This window comes from Odocoileus virginianus, chromosome 11 (assembly GCF_023699985.2).
Source record: "Odocoileus virginianus isolate 20LAN1187 ecotype Illinois chromosome 11, Ovbor_1.2, whole genome shotgun sequence".
Lineage (NCBI taxonomy): Eukaryota > Metazoa > Chordata > Mammalia > Artiodactyla > Cervidae > Odocoileus > Odocoileus virginianus.
In genome coordinates, this window is record NC_069684.1 from 32551002 (window position 1) to 32571069 (window position 20068).

At 47.2% G+C, this 20068-nt stretch overlaps 1 protein-coding gene and 1 pseudogene across 2 annotated transcripts; both read right to left on the reverse strand.

The window, feature by feature from the left end:
* Window positions 1-1493: 1493 nt before the first annotated feature.
* NOL9 (nucleolar protein 9) lies at window positions 1494-20065 on the reverse strand. Of its 2 annotated transcripts, none has more exons than XM_070474215.1 (12): window positions 19661-20065; window positions 18386-18605; window positions 17747-17874; window positions 15204-15339; window positions 14984-15077; window positions 14338-14435; window positions 8946-9107; window positions 8470-8767; window positions 8002-8113; window positions 6256-6433; window positions 5288-5421; window positions 1494-4715 (listed from the first exon to the last, which is right to left on the reverse strand). In XM_070474215.1, the coding sequence occupies exons 1-12, from the start codon at window positions 20030-20032 to the stop codon at window positions 4566-4568; spliced, it is 2082 nt and encodes a 693-aa protein (XP_070330316.1). In that variant the 5' UTR covers window positions 20033-20065; the 3' UTR covers window positions 1494-4565. The 2 variants fall into 2 exon arrangements, with proteins under 2 accessions (XP_070330316.1, XP_020765692.2); XM_020910033.2 differs by having other exon boundaries at window positions 14984-15080.
* LOC139037607 (U2 spliceosomal RNA) lies at window positions 16705-16806 on the reverse strand (annotated as a pseudogene).
* Window positions 20066-20068: the final 3 nt, after the last annotated feature.

The following is a 20068-nucleotide window of genomic DNA, read 5'->3' on the forward strand; positions in this document are numbered from 1 at the left end:
GAAGAAATTATACTCACCGGTTCCCGAATGGAAGCTGAGCCAGCTGCACGGTGGAGACCCGTGTTTTGTCAGGACAGAATTCATGTTTGACCTCGGGTGGTGGCACCTCGCCTGGCCCTTGAGCCACGTGCTAGACCCACAGTCTCCGTCCCTCTCTGCCCGGCTGCAGTCCCAACCCTGGAGGGCTTCTCCTCAACTCAGCCCCGATCTTAATTTCTCCAGCTGAGTCGTCTGCACAGAAAACCACTGAGCTCTCAGCCCTGCCAATCTGCCTTTCCTCCGACTCAGGCCCCCTGGGCGCTGTATGTTTTAACGTATGGACTCGGGGGCTGGGGCTTGCACCGTGTTTTCTTGCTGGCGGTTTCCTCTCCTTGGACTTTCCATCCCCAAGTACCCATGTGCTCCCTGGAACGCACTTCTCACACTGCTGGCTGCCTCGGCGGGGGCCTTCCCTTCTTTCCAGGAAAGCAGTGCCACGAAGACCCTTCCCGGCTGGACTCCTTAGCGGGGAGGAAGGCCTGAAAGTTCGTGGCTTTTCCCTGCCTGGCCAACATTCACAGCCCAGAGACCAGCCCCGAAGCATTAGAAACACCCCAGGCACAGTCTACTGAGCGCCACAGCAGCATCGGGGCCAGTCACCATGGCAACCCTTGGCTTCCCAGCCCAGTACATTGTCTGCCCAGCTCGACTCTGTTAGCTGATTCCCAAAACTGCTTACTCAGCTCCCGGGATCTCCAGATTGGACCCGCTGCCCCTCAACTCCAAGTGTGGCTCCTTTCAGACTGCTCCCTCACCCCGCGGCCCACCCTCTGTCCTCTTCTTTTCCTGGCAGAGCCTTGGAACTCTTTCACTCGGCCAAACCTTTCTGGAGGCCCTGCATCACGTGTCTCCTCTACTGCACAGATGGGCCCCATATTTATCTTAGCCACTGTTCAGGCTCAGCCTGGCAGCCAAGTCTCGTTGCCTCTGCCAGGCCCCACCCTGGGGCCGAGGGCAGAGGGGCCAAGCAGTCGCTCAGGGAGAGGCAGTTACAGGCACAGACCCCCGGCCTGCTGGCTGGCTTCCTTTCTATTTGTACTCTTCTGGGAACAAAATTCTTTTTCCTGCTAATAGAGTCTCAAAGATAGTCCAGGAGTGACGTAACATACATCCTTGAGCCTGGTGGTTCAGATGGTAAAGAATCTGCCTGCAATGCAAGAGACTAGGTTTGATCCTGGGTTGGGAAGATTCCCTGGAGAAAGGAATGGCAGTCAGGACTGTGTGGCTAACATTTGGAGCCCAAAAACAGAAATAAAGCTAACTTCCCTTGGAGCTTACCCCATTAGATAATGAAACAGGAAAAAGGTGCGGGCGCTTGCGGGGGCCTCCCCTCTTCCCTGCCGTGACACCCGGTTTCACTACCCCCTTCCAATGTTTCTGCCATTTCTTCTAAGTATTCAAACCATTTCCTGGAATAAAATGGTCTATCTATATATGGAACAAAATGACACAAATTTACAGTCTCAAAAATATTTATTGATACAGAAGTTCACATGTAAGTGAAAAAAGCTGGATAGAAACCATACATACAGTTGTACAAACAGGTTTGTAAAACACACAAATGCACATGTGCAGTTTAGAAAAATACTGGGTGAGACAGTGTCAACAGTGATAATACGGTGGTGGACTTCAGGATGTCTCCTACGCAGGTGAGCTGACATCATGATTTTAAAAGCAGTAGTGGGGCTTATGAAAAACTCCAAGGGGCAGGTGATGGGTGGAAGCCTGAGCAGGACCCATAGCAGGAAGGACGGTGCCACTGCCTGGGGGCCGTGGCAAGATGTTTTCAGATGCGAACACTGAGTTTCTGCTCCAAACCCAGGATGACTTTGAGGAACACAGTCTTCCTCCTGTCTGCTAGGATTTACAACCCAGCCAGAGACAGGCCACATGCCAGGAGTTGCTGCTAGGTCTGTTGAGGATGTGTCTCATGCCTTCCTCATGCGGGGACCCCAAGAGAAGCGCCACCCACCCATCTTAAAGAAGGTCACAGGCTCAAGTGAAACACCCCTCAAAGCTACACTGCCAGCTGGTGGCCCAGTCAGGACATGGACTCAGAGCTCCAACATCACAGACTTCTGGTAACAACCACATGGCCTCACCCAAATCTAAGGGAAAGAATGAGCAATCTAAAAATCACCATCCCATGTCACTTGGTCCTCACGCCATCTTCCGGGCAGAGACCTGAGTGTCTGCGAGGGTGAGGACCTGCCCATCACAGAGGTCCTGGTATCGGCAAGGGGGGGCCCCTTGGCTCAGCTGGGGCCCCACCACATGTCCTCTCCACCCCTGTATCCTCTCCAGTTGGCCAATCTCAAGAGTTTGTTTTCTCAAAAGTCATAATCCCAAGGCCAGCTCACCTACTCCTCTCCCCTTTCTCAAACTTCAGTTCTATACTGGGGTCTCCGAGGACAAACTGGTTCCTGTCCCCAAGACCTAACTGGGGACGGATGGGAACAACATAACTACCTTTCCTCACAAAATTAAATCAACCCTAAAATTGGAGGATTTTTTCCCATTTTTCATGTTTACCTGTCCTGAAAACAGGTCTGAAGTACTGATTTTAACAAACCATAAAAATCAGTGACTGAGGGTTTCCACGTTCTAAGTCATATATTCCTTTGATTTTCTTAAAATAAGTTATGTACTACTTTGAAAAGCACACAGAAATGACTAAGAGTTGTTTGGTTTTTCACATCCCACTGGGCATGCGGGATCTTAGTTCCTCGACCAGGGATTGAACCCTTGCCCCCTGCCATGGAAGCGCAGCGTTCTAACCAATGGACCACCAGGGAGGTCCCAGGAGTTTTTGTCAAGTGTATCTTCAACACAGAGCCCTCACTGGCCATCCTGAAGCAACATACACTGTGGAAATGACAGAAGCCTGAACCATCAACACTGATTATCCAACGGGCCAACACCCAGGGTGTGTGCACCATTGCCAGTCTGACTAGCACACCCAGGAGCTGACCACAGGGCCGTCTCCAGCATCTCTAGATACTGAGAAAGGCCTCCAGGGGATCCTCTGCCATCTCCAGCACCCCATGGCCAGCTGACCAATGGCTGACAGCTCCCTCTAGTGGCAACATTATTTTCCTTACCAATGGGAACTGATGGGCAACTTTAAAGGCCAGCAGGAAACAGGCTAAGGGAGAGTCAGGATTTAATGAAAACGGATATGACAGATCACCACTTTCATTCTTCCCAAGACTTACTGCTAAAGACCTAAGTATCATTGTAAAGATACAGGAACTTGTGAAGGAGGCAAAAAGTTGACAGTAGATTGACTGCAAAAGTCGCTGCAAGGCCAAGACAGAAGAACATGTATGTATAAGTTAACTTAGATATAAATAAGATGCAACTAAGAAACTAGACTTTAAATGGTCTCTAAATATCAAAGCTGATCCTGGAGGGTGACAAGGGCTCTACGAGATGAAGGATCAGTCCCCAGAACACTGAAGACAATGATGATCAACACCTTAAATGGACGTAAACCGTAAAACCCTCACATCCTAACAGTGGTCCTTCCAGGCGTCCTGCTTGGAAGCTGGAATTCAGAGCACCAGGATGAAATGCTGCTACTGTAGGCATCTCAGGGTCCTAAATGCAGACATGATGTGATGTGAACTGGCCAGCCTGTTTAACAAACCATTTCCAACCCTGGAGGTTAATAAACGCTGATTCCAGGGAGAAGACGAGGAAGGGGGGCCCACCATTTCCTCCGAAGCCTCTGGGAGTCCAGCACCACCACCGGCATGGAGCTCATGTCCAGCCACTAAAACCAATAGCAGGAGCCGCTCCACTGGGCCTTGGTCCAAACAGCCGGGTTTCCGGCTCTGCTCACTGTGCATTTTCCATCTCAGATGAGAAGTCAATCAGGACAAATTGAGTTTTAAAGAGGCCCCAGGACAGGCTTCCTGGGTTTGAGAACATTTTTTCAGGATAAAATTTTTCAGCATCAGATTTCTAAAAGATGAAGGGTTCTTGAGGCAAACTCTTATCTATGAAACCTTGAATAAATTTAACACCAAATATAAGCATAATCCTCAACCCATGTGTACGGAAGAGGCTGGGGAGCATCCAGTGAGCAGGGCTGGGAGCACCCCCCAAGTGAGGACCACAGGGCAACTCTGTACTCTTCTAGGCTCTCCATCCCACCAGATGTCCTGCTTACCCCCTCGAGACATTTCTGTGGTCGTTTCTCTATTTTTATCCAGATACCAACAACCAGGTCCTTGAAAAACTTCATGAGGAATCGACCATGTTCTGTTTCAAAGGTGCATGAACTGTTCCCTGCTTCTTGATTCCTTTAGAAAACGAAACAGAAGACTAGGGAAAACCTCTGTCATGTTGATTTAAGAGTATATGGACTCTAAACACATCCATGAGCCACGTAGGAAACACTGTATTGTTAGCTACGTAAGCACGCTGTTCTGTTCGTGGTCACAGAACCCCATCGTCCACTGATGCCATGCTGGAGATGGTCCAGCTTTCTGGGAGGAAGGTTTCTTTCTGTATTAAGAACATCAGTATGTTTTTCGATAGAACTTAGCTTTGGGATGTCCTTTCTCTTTATACGTTGCCCCACTTTCTCTTGCTCCAATTTTCTCTGATGCTCCAGGAAGCTTAAAATTATAATCTGTCGTGACATAAGGTATGGTCCCTTCGAGCCCACGCTGAAATAGAAACACAGAGAAAACATGTGGAACACTTAGAATCTGGCCAAGATGGAAGACAGTATTAGATCGCTCCTAAGATCCTCAGCTCCCCTTCCTTGGAAGGGCCCACTTACACTTCCACCCCCCAAACATGTCCAACAGCAAAAGATGGGGCTCTCTCTTGAACCAGCAGGTGACGAGGGGGACACTGGCTGCCTCCCCAGCTGCCCACAGGTCCTGCCGTTTGGTTTGGGGCCACACGGATGCCCTTGGCCAATGGGACCTTCCGTGACCTTCCCACAAGAGCCTCTGAAGACTGTCTTCAGGAAGGGTCACCCTGGGGTCACCATGTCTGTGCTTTTTCTCCCACACCCATGCCTGCGATGACAGCTCTACCTGGGGCTCCCGCCCGAGGTGATGGGGACTCACGCCCCAGACCTTCAGGCCATGTGGACATGTCACCTGGCCTTGTCCATTTCTACAAAAGAGTGTAAGTTTCCCAAACAAGAACCTGCTCTGTGACTCCCGCCCCAACTTCAGGTCCACACTTTGCCATCGACATGGCCAGCAAGCTCCAGGGCTGCACATACCTGGCTCTTGAGAACACACTGTGGGATGGACACGGCTCCGACCAGCAGACAGTTCACATGTCTCAGCTCCTCTGGGGGCACGGGAGTGAGGATGTGGTAAAGCCTCTTCTCCATGTCAATCCCCCTGCAAATCCCTTGAGGACACACACACACAAGATCATCCTCCCCACCACTCAGAACTGCAGAATGGCTTATGAGTTTTCTAATGTCCCTGGTGTTACAGCGGAGAGGAATCCACCTGCCAATGCAGGGTACAAGGGTTCCAGCCCTGGTCCAGAAGGATTCCATGTGCCACGGAGCAGCTAAACCCGTGCCCCACAACTACCGAGCTACTGCGCGGGGTGAGAACAGATGAGACTGAGGAGTCTGACACTCTGAAACCAGAAGGCATCAGGCCGGGGTGTGGACTGTGATGAACAAAACGAAGGGGTGCCAGGCAGGACCCAGGGGCCTGACCCAAATACAGAGTAAATCTTTCAAGGACCATTCACCGCCAGTGCAGGGCAGGAGGAGGAGTTGCGGGCTGAATGTCAGGGAACGGTTGATGAATCTATCAGGACCTCAGTGTCGGACTGAAGTCTTGGATGCCAGAGAGACAACTAAGCAGAAAAGTGACTGGTAACATGGGCTTGGAGCCGATGTTGTGCTGGAGAGCGTGTACAGAGGTCAGCCTACGATGGACGGAGAGCTGCAGTTTTCTGTGGGACAGCCCACAGAAAACATGTCAGATGAGAGGGAGGCCCGGCCAGGCCTTGAGGACTCCTGTGTTTAGAGAAGCTGGCAGGACAAGCAAAGAAGAACTGCTTCCTTCCTGCCCCCCACCCCCAGGGCCCACTTCACAGAGGACAGACAAGCTCTCTGACCACTCTAGGCAAATGACAGCAACAAGGTCAAGCCCCGCCAATCTACAGTTGCTCAGGTGGGCCAATTTCAGTAGGTTTACACTCAGATTTTCCTCTCAGACTCACCAAACCCCACACAATCGCAGATGGGACTCTGGGCAAGCAGGATGGGCCCACTAGCGTATCCCCTGACGTCATCCAGGATCTTGCAGAGCCCGATCCAGCTGGCGTTCACAGCATACAGGATGTGGGTGGGGGCCACGTCAGCGTGGATGATCCGGAGCGCGACGGCATTGAAAGGAACCTGGAGGACACACGTGCACCCCCTCCAGTGATCTGACTCAAAAGACTGCTTGTGTTAATAGTTTCTACAAGCTGACGAGTCATCTATCTGAAGTTTTATCTGTCAAACTGCCCACCAAAACATAACTAAACAGAATGGAAAATGTTTAGTGTTTCACTGCTTTACACTGAGAACCTAGGAAAATTACACAAAGCTCCTGCACATCAACAACACTTCCTAGAAATCTAAATTGAATGCCTGCAACTCTGTCTAAAGAGACAAATGAGAAAAAAAAGAAAATTAACAACAACAAAAAAAGAGACACATGAGATGGGAATTTGGGGACATCCGCATGAGCTGAAGGTAGGAGGGAGACTGAAAACTCATCACTAACAGGTCTCCGGGTAGAAGGAAGTAAACATCCACAGAGTGAGGAGAAGCCCCCCGAGGGAATTACTGAATTAAGAAAAATGGACCACCTTCCTGGAGCACCCAGTAAAGGACTACTTTTAACATGTAACTCTCTGGGTAACTACAAACTTTTAAAATAGAAAAGCATTTTCTTAAACATTTTATTTAGGCTTCAAAAACACATGTGAATTTGTAACAAATGGCAGTTTACATTACTGCCAGATAAGTTTCAAGTCCAGTTACAGAGCATCACCAATGAGTACAAACTGGAGCAAATCACCCCAAAACTCTACTAAACCAACTGCCTTGGGTTCTTCAGTGGAGGGGCCTTGGAAGCCTGGGGCCAATCTCACCATTGGGCTTGGGAAACATGATGCTGCCGCGTGACCTGACACTCCCTGGTCACGGCCCCTGCCTGTGCGACCTCCGCCCAGCATCTCCACCTGCCTGCCTGCGCCCAGTCTTCTAGCTGTAAGCAGGGTCTGTACCAGCACCTTCCCCGCAGGCGCAACAGAGTGCCTGGCCCACTGTGTGCTCAGCACTGCACAGGCCAAACAGCGGACTGAGGGCTCTGGTCCAGAGTCAGGCCACTTGGGCACCAGCCAGTCCCAGCCCAGACTCTTCCTATGTCCTGTGGGAAAGCTGAGTCTGCCCCTGGCCTCGGTGAGTAGAGGAGAGCCCAGCACAGAAATGACACCTGTTCCTATTTGATTCTTTCATCATCTGGGACCCTAATACTATGGTGGTTTCTTCCCAAAACAATCCTTCAGAGGTTGGAATCCAAGATGCACATACTTTAGAGCTAGAATCAGCCTGTGACAATATCTGAAACACGTTACGAGTACTCTCCGGGCAAACGCACATTCTGCAAGGCCCATCACCACCGCTCACAGCTCAAGTCACAGGCGGCCAGTTTGCAGAAAGGAGGAGCTGGGCTGCAGCGTGTGGTCCCAGGGCCACCTCTGGTGTTAGGCAGAACATTCCTGGTTGGGATGGAAACCAGGGTCAGCCCCTCTGGAGCTGGATCTACTCCCACCGGATCCCTCAGCTCCTGTCTGTAAAATGGGCACAGTTGCCACATCAACACCTCAGGGCTGAGGATGACATGAGTGAAGGGGTATAAAGAGGTGAGACAGGCACACAGGAAGTTAGACAATCCCCCTGAGAGCTCAGGTTACCTGATAGGGGGTCAGACCATGTAAGTCACGCAGTGGCTTTGGCACTGGGGGCTGCAACTGGCTCAGGTAACCCAGCACTGCCAGCTCACGAAGGACTCTGTTATGTGATTCTCTGAAAAGTAAATCAGAAGAAGGTGAGAAGGCCCACCTCCCGCTCAGAGACAGGGCCCACCTGTCCTGACACAGCCCATGTCCGAACCTCGGGACCTGTAGACCTTGCCTCTCCATAAACCCACTGGAGATCCTTCAGGTCAAAGCTCCTAGAGGGGCAAGCAGACCTGGAGACCAATTCTGGGCATTTCCACTGGGAAAGGAACCATTCGAAACAGAACTGACTTCTCTGTAAACAGGTAGCTCAGATGGAGATCTGAAAGATTTTAGGGGACTGACCCTTTTGAAGGAATCAAGGACAGAAGGCCTTGTCAGACTGAAGAAAACAGAATTCTCCAGCCATGATGGTCTGCTTACCTGTTCCTGGGTGTTTTTCCAGTCACAAACTCCGACTTCACGAACATCAGCTTGTATCCCGTAGACATAACTGGACTCTCTTTTTCTTCGTCAGCAAACTCCAAACTCTCAGCAAATTCAGGCAGGTGGAAACCTCTGTTTCTGACTCTGGATTTGCGTCTTGTGTACAAGCCGTCCATGTCGTCCACGAAGTCGGGGGTGAGGTCTGGCATGTATTTACTCCGGTCAGAGTTAAACTGGACGACGTGGCTGGGCGACAGCAAGCGGATCAGGTCAATGAGAAGCAGGAGACCCTGGTCTGTGAGGAAGTAAATGACAGAGCCCAATCAGTGCATCTGTGTGGTGATGTGTGCCCATGAGAGGCTGAGACAAGGAGGCTCCTAAGGACTGGGCTTCAGGACTAACGTCTGAATGCCACGCACGCACCCGTTCCCATCACCCAACCCTTCCTGCCAGATGCACCTCCACGGACTTACCTGCCACCCAGCCCATGGTGTTGATGATAAGAGGGGCCTCTCGCTTGTAGGAGCTGAAAACATACTTTATTACCTCAATATAGTTTTCAAAGTTGTTTTTACAAGAAGTTTTCCCATAATAGACCATTTTCTGGGGTGTCCTCTGGTGGGTGAAAGGTGGTCCTAAAGAAGATAAAGGTGAGAGTCATTGATACATGAGAACCTAAGAGGTGGCAAGGGTTGTGGTCCAGCCATGATCCCTGACGAAGCTGCTCAGGAAATCTGAGCCTGTCTGACCACTAGGAATAGCTACGCTCTCACTTTTGGAAATCTAAGCTTTCAATTTCAAACACAGACACATCTGCATTTATACAGTTAGCCCCAACTACATCCTAATATGGCCATTCATTCAACAAACATCTACCGGATGTCTACGGCATGCTGGGCATTGTTCTAGATATTTAGGACACATCTGTGAACAGAAAAAATACCTCCACAGGGTTTACACACAATAATTAATAACAACAGTAATCACTTGCTGGAACACAGTACTTACTATGTCCTACATGTGCTACAGAGTCTCTAGTTTTCATAAACCCCCATGACACAGGTAGTATTTACTTTCTTGATTTTTATAGACGAGGAAGCTGAGAAAGAGATTACCTTGACCAAGGTCACACAGCTAGTAGGGATCAGTGGGACTTGAACTCAAGCAGTCCAGCTTGAGAGGGCACACCCTATCACAACAGCAGTCTGTCCAGCCCAAGCCACTTCCCATCCCCTCTGGTCAGGGCTGCGGCCGGGGCCAGCACCCATGGCAGGCAGGTGACCAGACCATGTCGTAACACAGTCACAAGGGCGGTGGTCAGTGCGGCTGGCGCGAGGCCGCCTAGGGGAAGAGCTGGCGAGGCGCCCCTCAAGCTTGGAGTCAGGGGACTTGGGGCAGCCCACAACTTAAGAGTGGCCTGGTGGTCTAGGGACTGAGCAAATACAAAGGGAATGAACAAATATGTAAATACACTGAGAATAACTGCAGCCAGGGTTCTCACCATTGGAAAGGGGGCTGATAAATGTGGAAGGCGGAAGGCTAACTAGGATGAACCCTGGGCGCGAGATTAGAATCTGAATGATCACAATTCCTTGCTGGTCCAGTGGTTAGGATTCTGTGCCTCTACTGCAGGGGACCGGGTTGGATCCCTGCTCAGGGAACAAGATCCCAAAAGCGACGCAGATCGGCCAAAAACAAAAAACAGTGATCAGTGCAAATTCATGGCTCTTAATGAACAGAAACCTATACAAAGACATCAAAATATGTATGTACATATATGTGCACAAATATACACACATATTATGTGTGTACATATATGACATGTATGGGTTTAAGTATATGTATATTTCCTAACTGTCCACCGAGGGGCAATGACACCCAGAAGAAAACGAAAACACCACACCTAGTTAGATCAGAAAACACCATTTTAAACAACTGATCAAAGCTAACATCTCTGGTAACAGGACTAACTGACAGCATGTTGATACGACACAGAGAACACAGTGTCACTTCTAGGTCTAAATATGGGAAAACCACAAATGTACTCTTCAAACTGTCAAGGTTACAGAAGATTAGAAAAGTCAGATAACAGTCTCTATATTACAGAAGACTAAAGACTTTTAAGTACACAGTGGGCCTACACAGATGACTGAGACAAAATGGACAAAACCGAGTAACTACACTATAGCAATATCACTATACTGATTTTGGTGGTTGTATTTATGATGATGTATCAGTGGCCTTGTTTTTAAAAATACAGTAAAAAAGGAAAAAAAAATTAAGTGGAACAGAGAAAATGTAAAAAGAGGAACAACGAAACCAGCTAAAAGAGAGGAATTCCCTGGCAGTCCAACGGTTAGGACTCTGCGCTTCAACTGCTGGGAGCCTGGGTTTGATCCAATTGGGGATCTAAGATCCCACAAGCTGCACTGCGTGGCCGAAAACAACAACAAAAAATTGTGGAGGAAAAAAAAAAAAAAACACACCACATACACACACAAAAAACTTTTTTTAAATAAGAAAAAACAGGGATTTCCCTGGTGGTCCAGAGGCCAAGACTCGGTGATCACAATGCAAGGGGACCAGGGTTCAATCCCTGGTCAGGGGACTAGATCCCACATGCTACAACTAAACTTGCATGACACAACTAAGACCTGGCGCAGCCAAGTAAATAAATACTAAAAAATAATAAAAATAAATAAATAAATAAATAAGAAAAAACAAAAACAAACAATAAAACCCCACAAAAATCAGTACTGTTCCTACACACCAGCAATTAACAATCTGAAAAGGGAATTAGAATAGCAATTGCATTTACAATAACTAAAAGAATTAAATCCTTAGGAGTGAATCTAACCAAGGAGGTAAAATATTGCATAAGAAATTAAAGAAGACATAAATAATTAGAAAGACATCCTGTGGAGAAGGAATGGCAACCCACTCCAGTGTTCTTGCCTGGAGAATCCCAGGGACGGCGGAGCATGGTGGGCTGCCGTTTATGGGGTCACACAGAGTCGGACACGATTGAAGTGACTTAGCAGCAGCAAGTAAGTCAAACAGAGAAAGACAAATATAATTTATACGTGGAATCTAAAAAATGATACAAATAAACTTATTTACAAAACAAAAACAAAAAAAAAGAGAAAGACATCCTGTGTTCATGGATAGGAAAATGTTAATACTATCTCATCTACAGATTGAATGCAATCCTTGGGACTTCCCTGGTGGCCCAGTGATTAAGACAATGCTTCCATTGCAGGGGCGTGGGTTCGATCCAAGGTCGGGGAACTAAGATCCCGTATGCCTCGACACCCAGCCAAGTGAAAAACAAGATTGAATACAATCCCTATCAAAATTCTACCAGCCCTTTCCCCAGAAATGAAAAAGCCTATTCTAATATTCATATGGAATTGCAAAGGGCCTCAAAATGACCAGACAATCTTGAAAAAGAATAAAGCTGGAGGATTCACATTTCCCAATTTTGAACTTCTTACAAAGGTACAGTAATTAAAAGTGTGGTACTGGCCTAAGGGCTACGTGTAAACCAGTGGAATAAAGAGCACACACACACACACACAAAATCCTTGCACTCATGTGCTTCCTAGGTGGCGCTAGTGGTAAAGAACCCACCTGCCAATGCAGAAGACATAGAACTGCAGGTTCCATCCCAGGGTTGGGAAGGTCCCCTAGAGAAGGGCATGGAAACCCACTCCAGTATTCTTGCCAAGAGAATCCTATGGACACAGAAGCCTGGCGAGCTACAGACCATGGGGTCGCAAAAAGTCGAACACGACTGAAGCAACTCAGCACACACAGATGTATGGATGTGTGGTCAAATGATTTTCAACATGAGTGTCAAGACCATTCAGTGTGGAAAGAACAAATAGATAATGAAATCTGGACATCCGTGTACAGAAGAATGAAGTAAGACCCTTCTCTTGTGTCAAACACAAAATGTAACTCAAAATTGATCAAAGACCTAAGTGCTAGTGCTAAAACTTGCAGAATTCCTAGAAGAAAACATTACAGAAAATCTTTATGAGACTAGATTTAGTAACAACATGGATGATCCAAAAAGCATATGCAACAAAAACAAAAATTAAGAACTTCTGTGCATCGAAGGATATTATTAAAAGCAAACAAAATGACAAAGTATCTGCATATTGCATATCTAGCAAGGAATTAACATCCAGAATACATACAGAACTCCTAAAACTCAACAAAAACAAAGAACCCAATTCAACAGTGGGAAAAGGACTAAAACAGCCATTTCTCCAAAGCACACGTACAAATGGCCAATAAACATTTAGAAAGAGGCTCAACACCATTAGTCATTAAGGGAATGCAAACCAAGACCATAAAGAGATTACTTCCATCCTTGAGAAAGGCCATGATCAAAATAACAAGTATTGTTGAAGATGTAGAGAAATCAGAACCCTTGTGAATTACCAATGGGAACATAAAACAGTGCAGCTGCTATAGAACAGTCTGGCAGTTTCTCAAAAAGTTAAACATGACCACTTGTGGGTGTGTATGTATGTATATGTATATATATCCAAAGGAATTGAAAGCGGTGGCTTGAACAGATAGTTGTAACCAATAATCATGGCAGCGTTAGTCACAACAGGCAGAAAGGTAGAAACAATACAGGGGCTTCCCCAGTGGTCCAGTGGTAGAATCTGCCTGCCAATGCAGGGGACAGAGTTTGATCTGTGATGATTCTACATGTCATGGAGCAACTAAGCCCTGGCGCCCTAGAGCCTGTGCTCCGCAACAAGAGAAGCCACCACAATGAGAAGCCTGCCCACCGCAACAAAAAGTAGCTCCCACTTGCTGCAACTCGAGAAAGTCCATGGGTAGCAATGAAGACCCAGCACCATCAAAAATAAATAAATAAAACCACAGTTAAAAAGACAGACAAAATGTGATATACATACATTGGAATGATTTTCAGCCACAAGAAGGAGTTAATTTTGACATATGCTACAACTCAATGGACATGAGTCTGAGCAAACTCTGGGAGATGGTGAAGGATAGGGAAGCCTGGCGTGCTGCAGCCCATGGGGTCGCAAAGAGTCAGACATGACTGAGCGACCGAACAACAATATGAACAGATCTTGAAACCTCTAAGTATTTTCACTAAGTATTTAGTGAAAACAGCCTAACACAGGAGCACAAGTACTGCATGATTTCACTTAGATGAGGTGCCCAGAACAGGCAGATTCACAGGGAGGGACAGGCAGCACATCAGAGGTCCTCAGAGGGTGGAAGGGGATGCACTGTTATTTAATGGACACAGCATTTCAGTCTGGGACAAGGAAAATGTTTTGGAGGCAGACAGTAGTAATGATTATACAGCGCTTCAAATGTATTTGATGCCACAGTACTGTACATGTATCAATAGTCAAAATGATAAATAACACGTTATGTACATTTTTTTATTAAAAAAAAGCAGCAAGGGATTCTGATTTGGATTCTGAAACATAAAAAGGGTATTAGTAGGGTAACTAATGGATTCTAAAAAAAATCTATAGATTAGTTAATAGTATTATATCAATGTCAATTTCTTGGTTGAGATCACTGTGTAGGGTTATGTAAAATGCTCGTATTAGAAGAAAGTGTTTCTAATTTACGTAAAATAAAATGGATGGTAGTTCCATTTATTAAAATAGAACCCTAGAAAGGTATCATTTGGTTTTTAGGGGTTTTTTTGAGACCAGAAGAATACTTATGGGAAGACCATGAGTTTCATGGGGAGATGTGTTTATTTTTTTATATTTTATATTTTCGTACTCTTTGACTTTCTTGTATCATTACTTTTGTTCTGTGTAAAACCAAGACATTTAAGAAATGCAGAATACATACCTAGAACTGGTTCTGTAATATTAAGCAAAGAAATGCAACCCGGAGGAGTAAATTCTGTCTGCCCCAGATCACATTCCAAATAATCAACGCAGGATACACTGAAAATTTTAAAGAAAGAAAGAAATCTTAACTCGTTTTATTTACCGTGTCCAAGGTAAATCAGAACATAAAAGATTTTATGTGACACACAGGCATATCCCACCCCACACAGCCTTGTAGGCAGAATGCTCCAAAGATGACACCAGCACACAGAAAATATCAGTGAAGAGAAAACGGGATGCAGGCCTGGCTACAGTGTCCAAGCGCTATGTGGTTATAACTCTGCCTTTCCTCAAACTTTATTTTTTAAATACGACAGACTTTATCCCCGCTCTGACTCCTGGGTTTGGACAAAAACAGATTCTAAGATCAACTGATGGCTCTTGTGAGCTCCCTGACAGGCGAGGTGGGTACACCTGAGAGCGCTATAGCTGTACCCCAAAACAGTATAACCAGGAGTCCTCCCTCAGCTGAGCGGCTTTGTACAGAGTTGTATGTCATCTCTATGGAGGAGCTGAGATGCATTCCCATCTAGCTTCTCAAATAAAAAATCCTACTTCCGGCTGAAAGTCTGGCAATATGTCACAACAGGATTAAAAACTCTTACCTATTTAACAGCTGGTTAATGAGGTATCTATTAAATGTTGACTTTCCAATGTCCTGGCAGCCACAAACCAGAATGACAGGGCAGCTGTCTACTTCTTCTGGAGGGGAAACAAACATTGACCCCTGACATGAGCCGTCGTCTTTAGGACTCTGATCATTAACAGTAGTCCTCTGAGGCTCTGGCAGATGAATGCTAGACTACATCAGTTTGTATCACTCACCGCTAGAAATGCTCACTAACTCTTCCATGACTGCAAAGGCACTCTCCGTTAAACGCAAACCAGTTTTTTTTTTCTCTCTTCTAATACCCACAGATCTCAAGGCAAAATACTCAGAGTTAATCTGGAAAGTCCGGACCTGAAAATAACAACATAATGTGCTTCTTTTACTTTGGTTCAAAATTAATAAGCCTCAAATAGTTGTGAGCTACAAAAGATAACTTTGGGGACTTCCTTGGTGGTCCAGTGGCTAAGACTCCACACCCCTAATACAGAGGGCCCGGGTTTGGTCCCTGGTTAGGGAACTAGATCCCACAAGCCGCAACTGGGACTTCGCATGCCATAACTAAACATCCTGAGAGGTACAACTAAGACCTGGGGCAGCTAGATAAATAAGTATTAAAAAGGAGAAAAAAGATAACTCTGATCCCTCCTTTCGTCTCACCTCTCAGTTGATTCTCAACTATCAATCACTGAGGGCAAAATAAGAACATCTTATAAAATGAGATAATCTAAAGGTTACTCTCTGCCTTATATGAAAATATAATTCTGGAATGTACTAATACATAGGCTTGGGGGGTGGGGGAAGTTATCTAAGAAAGATCATAAGGAATCTAAATAGTGGTGCTTGAGTAAGTTTCAGGAAAAAAAAAAATCTGAAAGTAAGTGAAAAAGGAACAGGTTTGATCACAGCACCTGAAACGCTCACTGTCAGGTGGGGTCTCCATGTCTACCTCTGTGGCCCTCCCGGGCTGCTAGATTCTGCACTGGACTAAATTAATGTGACCACAGGAGCCCGTGCATCATCCTGCTCATATTACTTAGCTTCTCTCTCCTTCCATGTCAAACCCCCAACCCCTGCCTACTCCCTATGCCCCCACTCAGTGACACCCCGATCCATTTCACAGAGCAAGAGGAAGCAGTCAGAAGAGAGCTTCTGCTTGCTCCATCCCTGTCCTGGGCATTTCCTCCAGCCACTCTCAAGGAAGCGCCTCTGCTCCCAAGGCCAACAGACCACACAGACAGACCCCTCCCTCCATCCTCTCTCCACGGCACCATCAGCATGCTCTCCTGTGGCTCTTTCCTACAAGCTGTGTTCGAGCATGTGGTTCTTTCCATCCATCTGAACAAAACCCAGAACTCTCTCGACCAGGCTTACTCTTCCAACCTGTTTCATCTATTTTTTTTCCCTTTATAGCTAAACTCTCTAAAAGCAAAATCCCTAACCACTGAACCCTTGAGATCCTCTTTCCCCAGCTCTTGATTCCATTCCGATCAGGATGGCCTGCTCAGCAATACCCTGAAACCACCTTGTCCAGAAGGTGAGCCTGCACGCAATTCCCTTCTCAGGCCTCATCTCACCATCAGCAGCATCAGGCGCCCCAACTTCCTTCAGAGGCTCCCTGATTACATTCACCGGCTCTCCTTTAACATCAGCACAACCACTCCTCAGTCTCTCTGTTGCTCCTCAGGCTCAGATCTTGAACTTCTCATTTCTAACTGCATCAGCTTCTTGGTATCATTATCCCATCTCATGGGTTTTAGAACCCTCTTCTGATAAGAACAGATACTACACTTGACCTTAGCCCAAAGGCCAAGAAGCAATGGAAGCCTAGTCTACTGAAAGCACCCAAATTTACATTTAAAACCTCTTCTCTGGGCTTCCTGGGTGGCTCAGTGGTAAAGAACCCTTCTGCCAATGCAGGAGACATAAGAGACATGGGCTCGATCCCTGGGTCAGGAAGATCCCTTGGAGGAGGGCATGGCAATCCACTGCAGTATTCTTGCCTGGAGAATCCCAAGATCACAGAAGCCTAGCTGCAGTGCATAGGGCTGCAAAGAGTCAGACACAATTGAAGCGACTCAACACACAGGCATGCACACAACCTCTTCTCTGAATTTGACTCACACATTCAACTGCCCAGCAGGCATCTCCAACTGGATGTCTAAGAGGCATCTTTCAGCTACAGACCTGTCTCCTCCACAGCCCCATGTCTCAGTGCACTCAGACAGTCGGGCCAAAAAACCTGCTGCTGCTCCCTGATTCCTTCTCACACCTCACATCCAGTCTGTCTGATGTTCCTATAGATTTGGCTCAATTTACTGGCTCATGGGAGACAATTTTAGGAACCAATCTGACTTCAGGAAATTAATAGTAAGGGCAGCAAAAATTTGGAAATGAGGAAAGAGAGAGATGGGAGAAAGTGTAAGTACACTGAAATTACTCAGAATTTAGAGAAAATTCATACTGTCTCAAGTTAGTGAATCAAAATATAAAGATAATCATTTTAAAAAATACCAAAAGGCATTTAATCAACTATAACAGAAAATGGTGACTTTATCTGGGGAATGAAGCTAAGTGGGGTAGAAGAGACAACTTTTCCGATATATCCTTCTATTGACTTTTTCACTGTACACGTGTGCTACATTCTGTATGACTGACAGCACAACATGACAGATAGATTAAGACTAGGGGCATCCTACATAGTTATCTGACTGTTTTGGTGAAAGTAATGAGCAAAACTCTGAATGAAAACTGGTTCTACCTCTTGTACGAAAATGTAAGATAAACCTGGATGGCTGATTATGAAGTTCACGGTGGAGGTTTTCAGACGTTCCAGCAACACGATGGAACACAGAGGAGAAAAACTGCCCATCAAACAATATCTGTCATCTGTAAAGAGAGACATAAGCTGCCTTAGAAACAGCACTCAATCAAACGCTATGCCCTGCGGGACTTTCCTCTCCTCTGCTAAAGTCCACACCGTTTGAGACTAGGAATCATGTATGAGAGCCTTTTTCAGGAGGCCATACTGCATGACAGAAACACACTTGGATGGAGAAGTCAATCCAGGTTTGCTACCTAAACACTGTGTGGCCTTCGGTGACTTTCCTCATCTGTGAAATGGTAAAAATAGCTTCACTCTCCAGACCTTGGTGAGGGTTTAAATACATACAGTAAAGAGTGCAAGTTTGAAGCCATAGTAAACATCTAAAAATTAATCGCCTTGGGTCTTCCCTGGTGCTCCAGTGGTTAAGACTCCAAGCTTCCACTGTAGGGAACATGGGTTTCTACTAAGGGAACTAAGACCCCACATGCTGCAGGGTGTGGACAAAAAAAAAAAAAAAAAGTTTTTGCCTTATTATGATACATCCTCAGTAAGTCACTCAGTTCTCTTCATTACCTTGGTTCAGATAAGGTCTGAGCAGAACCCGGGCTTCTCTCTTCATCTCCTTCTTGCTTTTCTCATGCACTGAATAATGAACAGCATTGATGGTCAGGCGAGAGTGGGTATAGGTAGAGAAGACATTTTGGGCAGGCTGGCCTTGGCTGATGGTAAAACCAAACACCTGCACCTGGCCATAGAGGCAGGTCACACGACAGATCCCACTAAAAGTAAAGCCCTAGAGGGAACGAAAAAAGAAGAAATAAAGTTACAGATTCTGTTACCAATGACAGAAAACTTCTAAGATTTTAACTGGCTCTTCAGGTTATCAAAAGGAGATGAATTAAAAGAAAGAGATGAACTGCTAAGCAACAGAATACCTTGTAGGTAATGATGTAGTATTTTAAACTAATAGATTAAAATGTGAATACTTTTAACCTAAGATCATATCCTGGAGCAGCCAAAGGGACAGAGTCTGATGCACACGGACCCAAGGGGGCCCCCTGAAGTCAGTTCTGCTGTTCTCATGGCTCCCTGTCCTGACAAAGCTACAGTCCAATGAAGCCTCTCTCCTCGGCTTTTCACTTCCCTCCTGTACTGCGGGGACCTCCCAACGTCCAGGCGAAGGGTTTGACTGCTGGGTCTGCCTCCACTTATATCTTTGGGGCAGGTTATCTAAGCTATGTTCTGTTTCTTTCTTTAAACATTCCTAGGGGTAATGACTCCATAGAGCATGTAGCACTGAATGAGTTCATATACCCACAACACTTAGAGCCTGGCATTTCTGAGCACACGATAAATGCAACCTATTATTACTATTAAAGTCCCTCCAGCCCCAAAGACGGAGAAAGAAATGGCACTCCATTCCAGTACTCCTGCCTGGAAAATCCCATGGACGAAGGAGCCTGGTAGGCTGCAGTCCATGGGGTCGCTAAGAGTCGGACACGACTGAGCGACTTCACTTTCACTTTTCACTTTCATGCACTGGAGAAGGAAATGGCAACCCACTCCAGTGTTCTTTCCTGGAGAATCCCAGGGACGGGGGAGCCTGGTGGGCTGCCGTCTATGGGGTCGCACAGAGTCAGACACGACTGAAGTGACAGCAGCAGCAGCCCCAAAGACCTAGAATTCCCTCGGGAGGATACTTGGTACCTTCTGTCCAGCACCACCGCCCGAGGAATGCGCCTGACCAGAGTACCCGCAGGGGGAAAAGGGCCTCTCCCAGCCTGCAGCTCCCGGGGCTGTGTCCCCACCCTCCCGCGCTGCCCGCCCGGCTCCCCCGGCGAGACCCACCTGCCCCAGCGGCAGCAGCAGGACAGCGCGGCCCGAGCCAGCCGGCCGCACCGGCGGGATCGGGAGGATCGTGGGACCACTCGGGATAGGGTCTTCGGCCGGCTCAGGGCTGGAGGCCCGCCTGCGGACCGAGGTCTTCAGCCTCTGGAGCGCCGCGGCGCCCGACACCAGACAGCCGCCCTGCAGCCAGTCCCCGCCGGCTGCCTGGGCCTGCAGCAGCCGTCGCCGTAGCCGCCTTCGGCTGCGCCAGCGCAGGTTCCGGAACCGGCGGCGGGGCCGGCGGCTGAGGATGAGCTGGGGCCGGGCCTTACGGGCTCGCAGCCACGTGTGGCGGGAGGAAACCCGCTTTAGCAGCAGCAAGGAGTCCGCCATGCTGGCTGCCGGGGGCCGGTCGCTCGAGAATCTCGC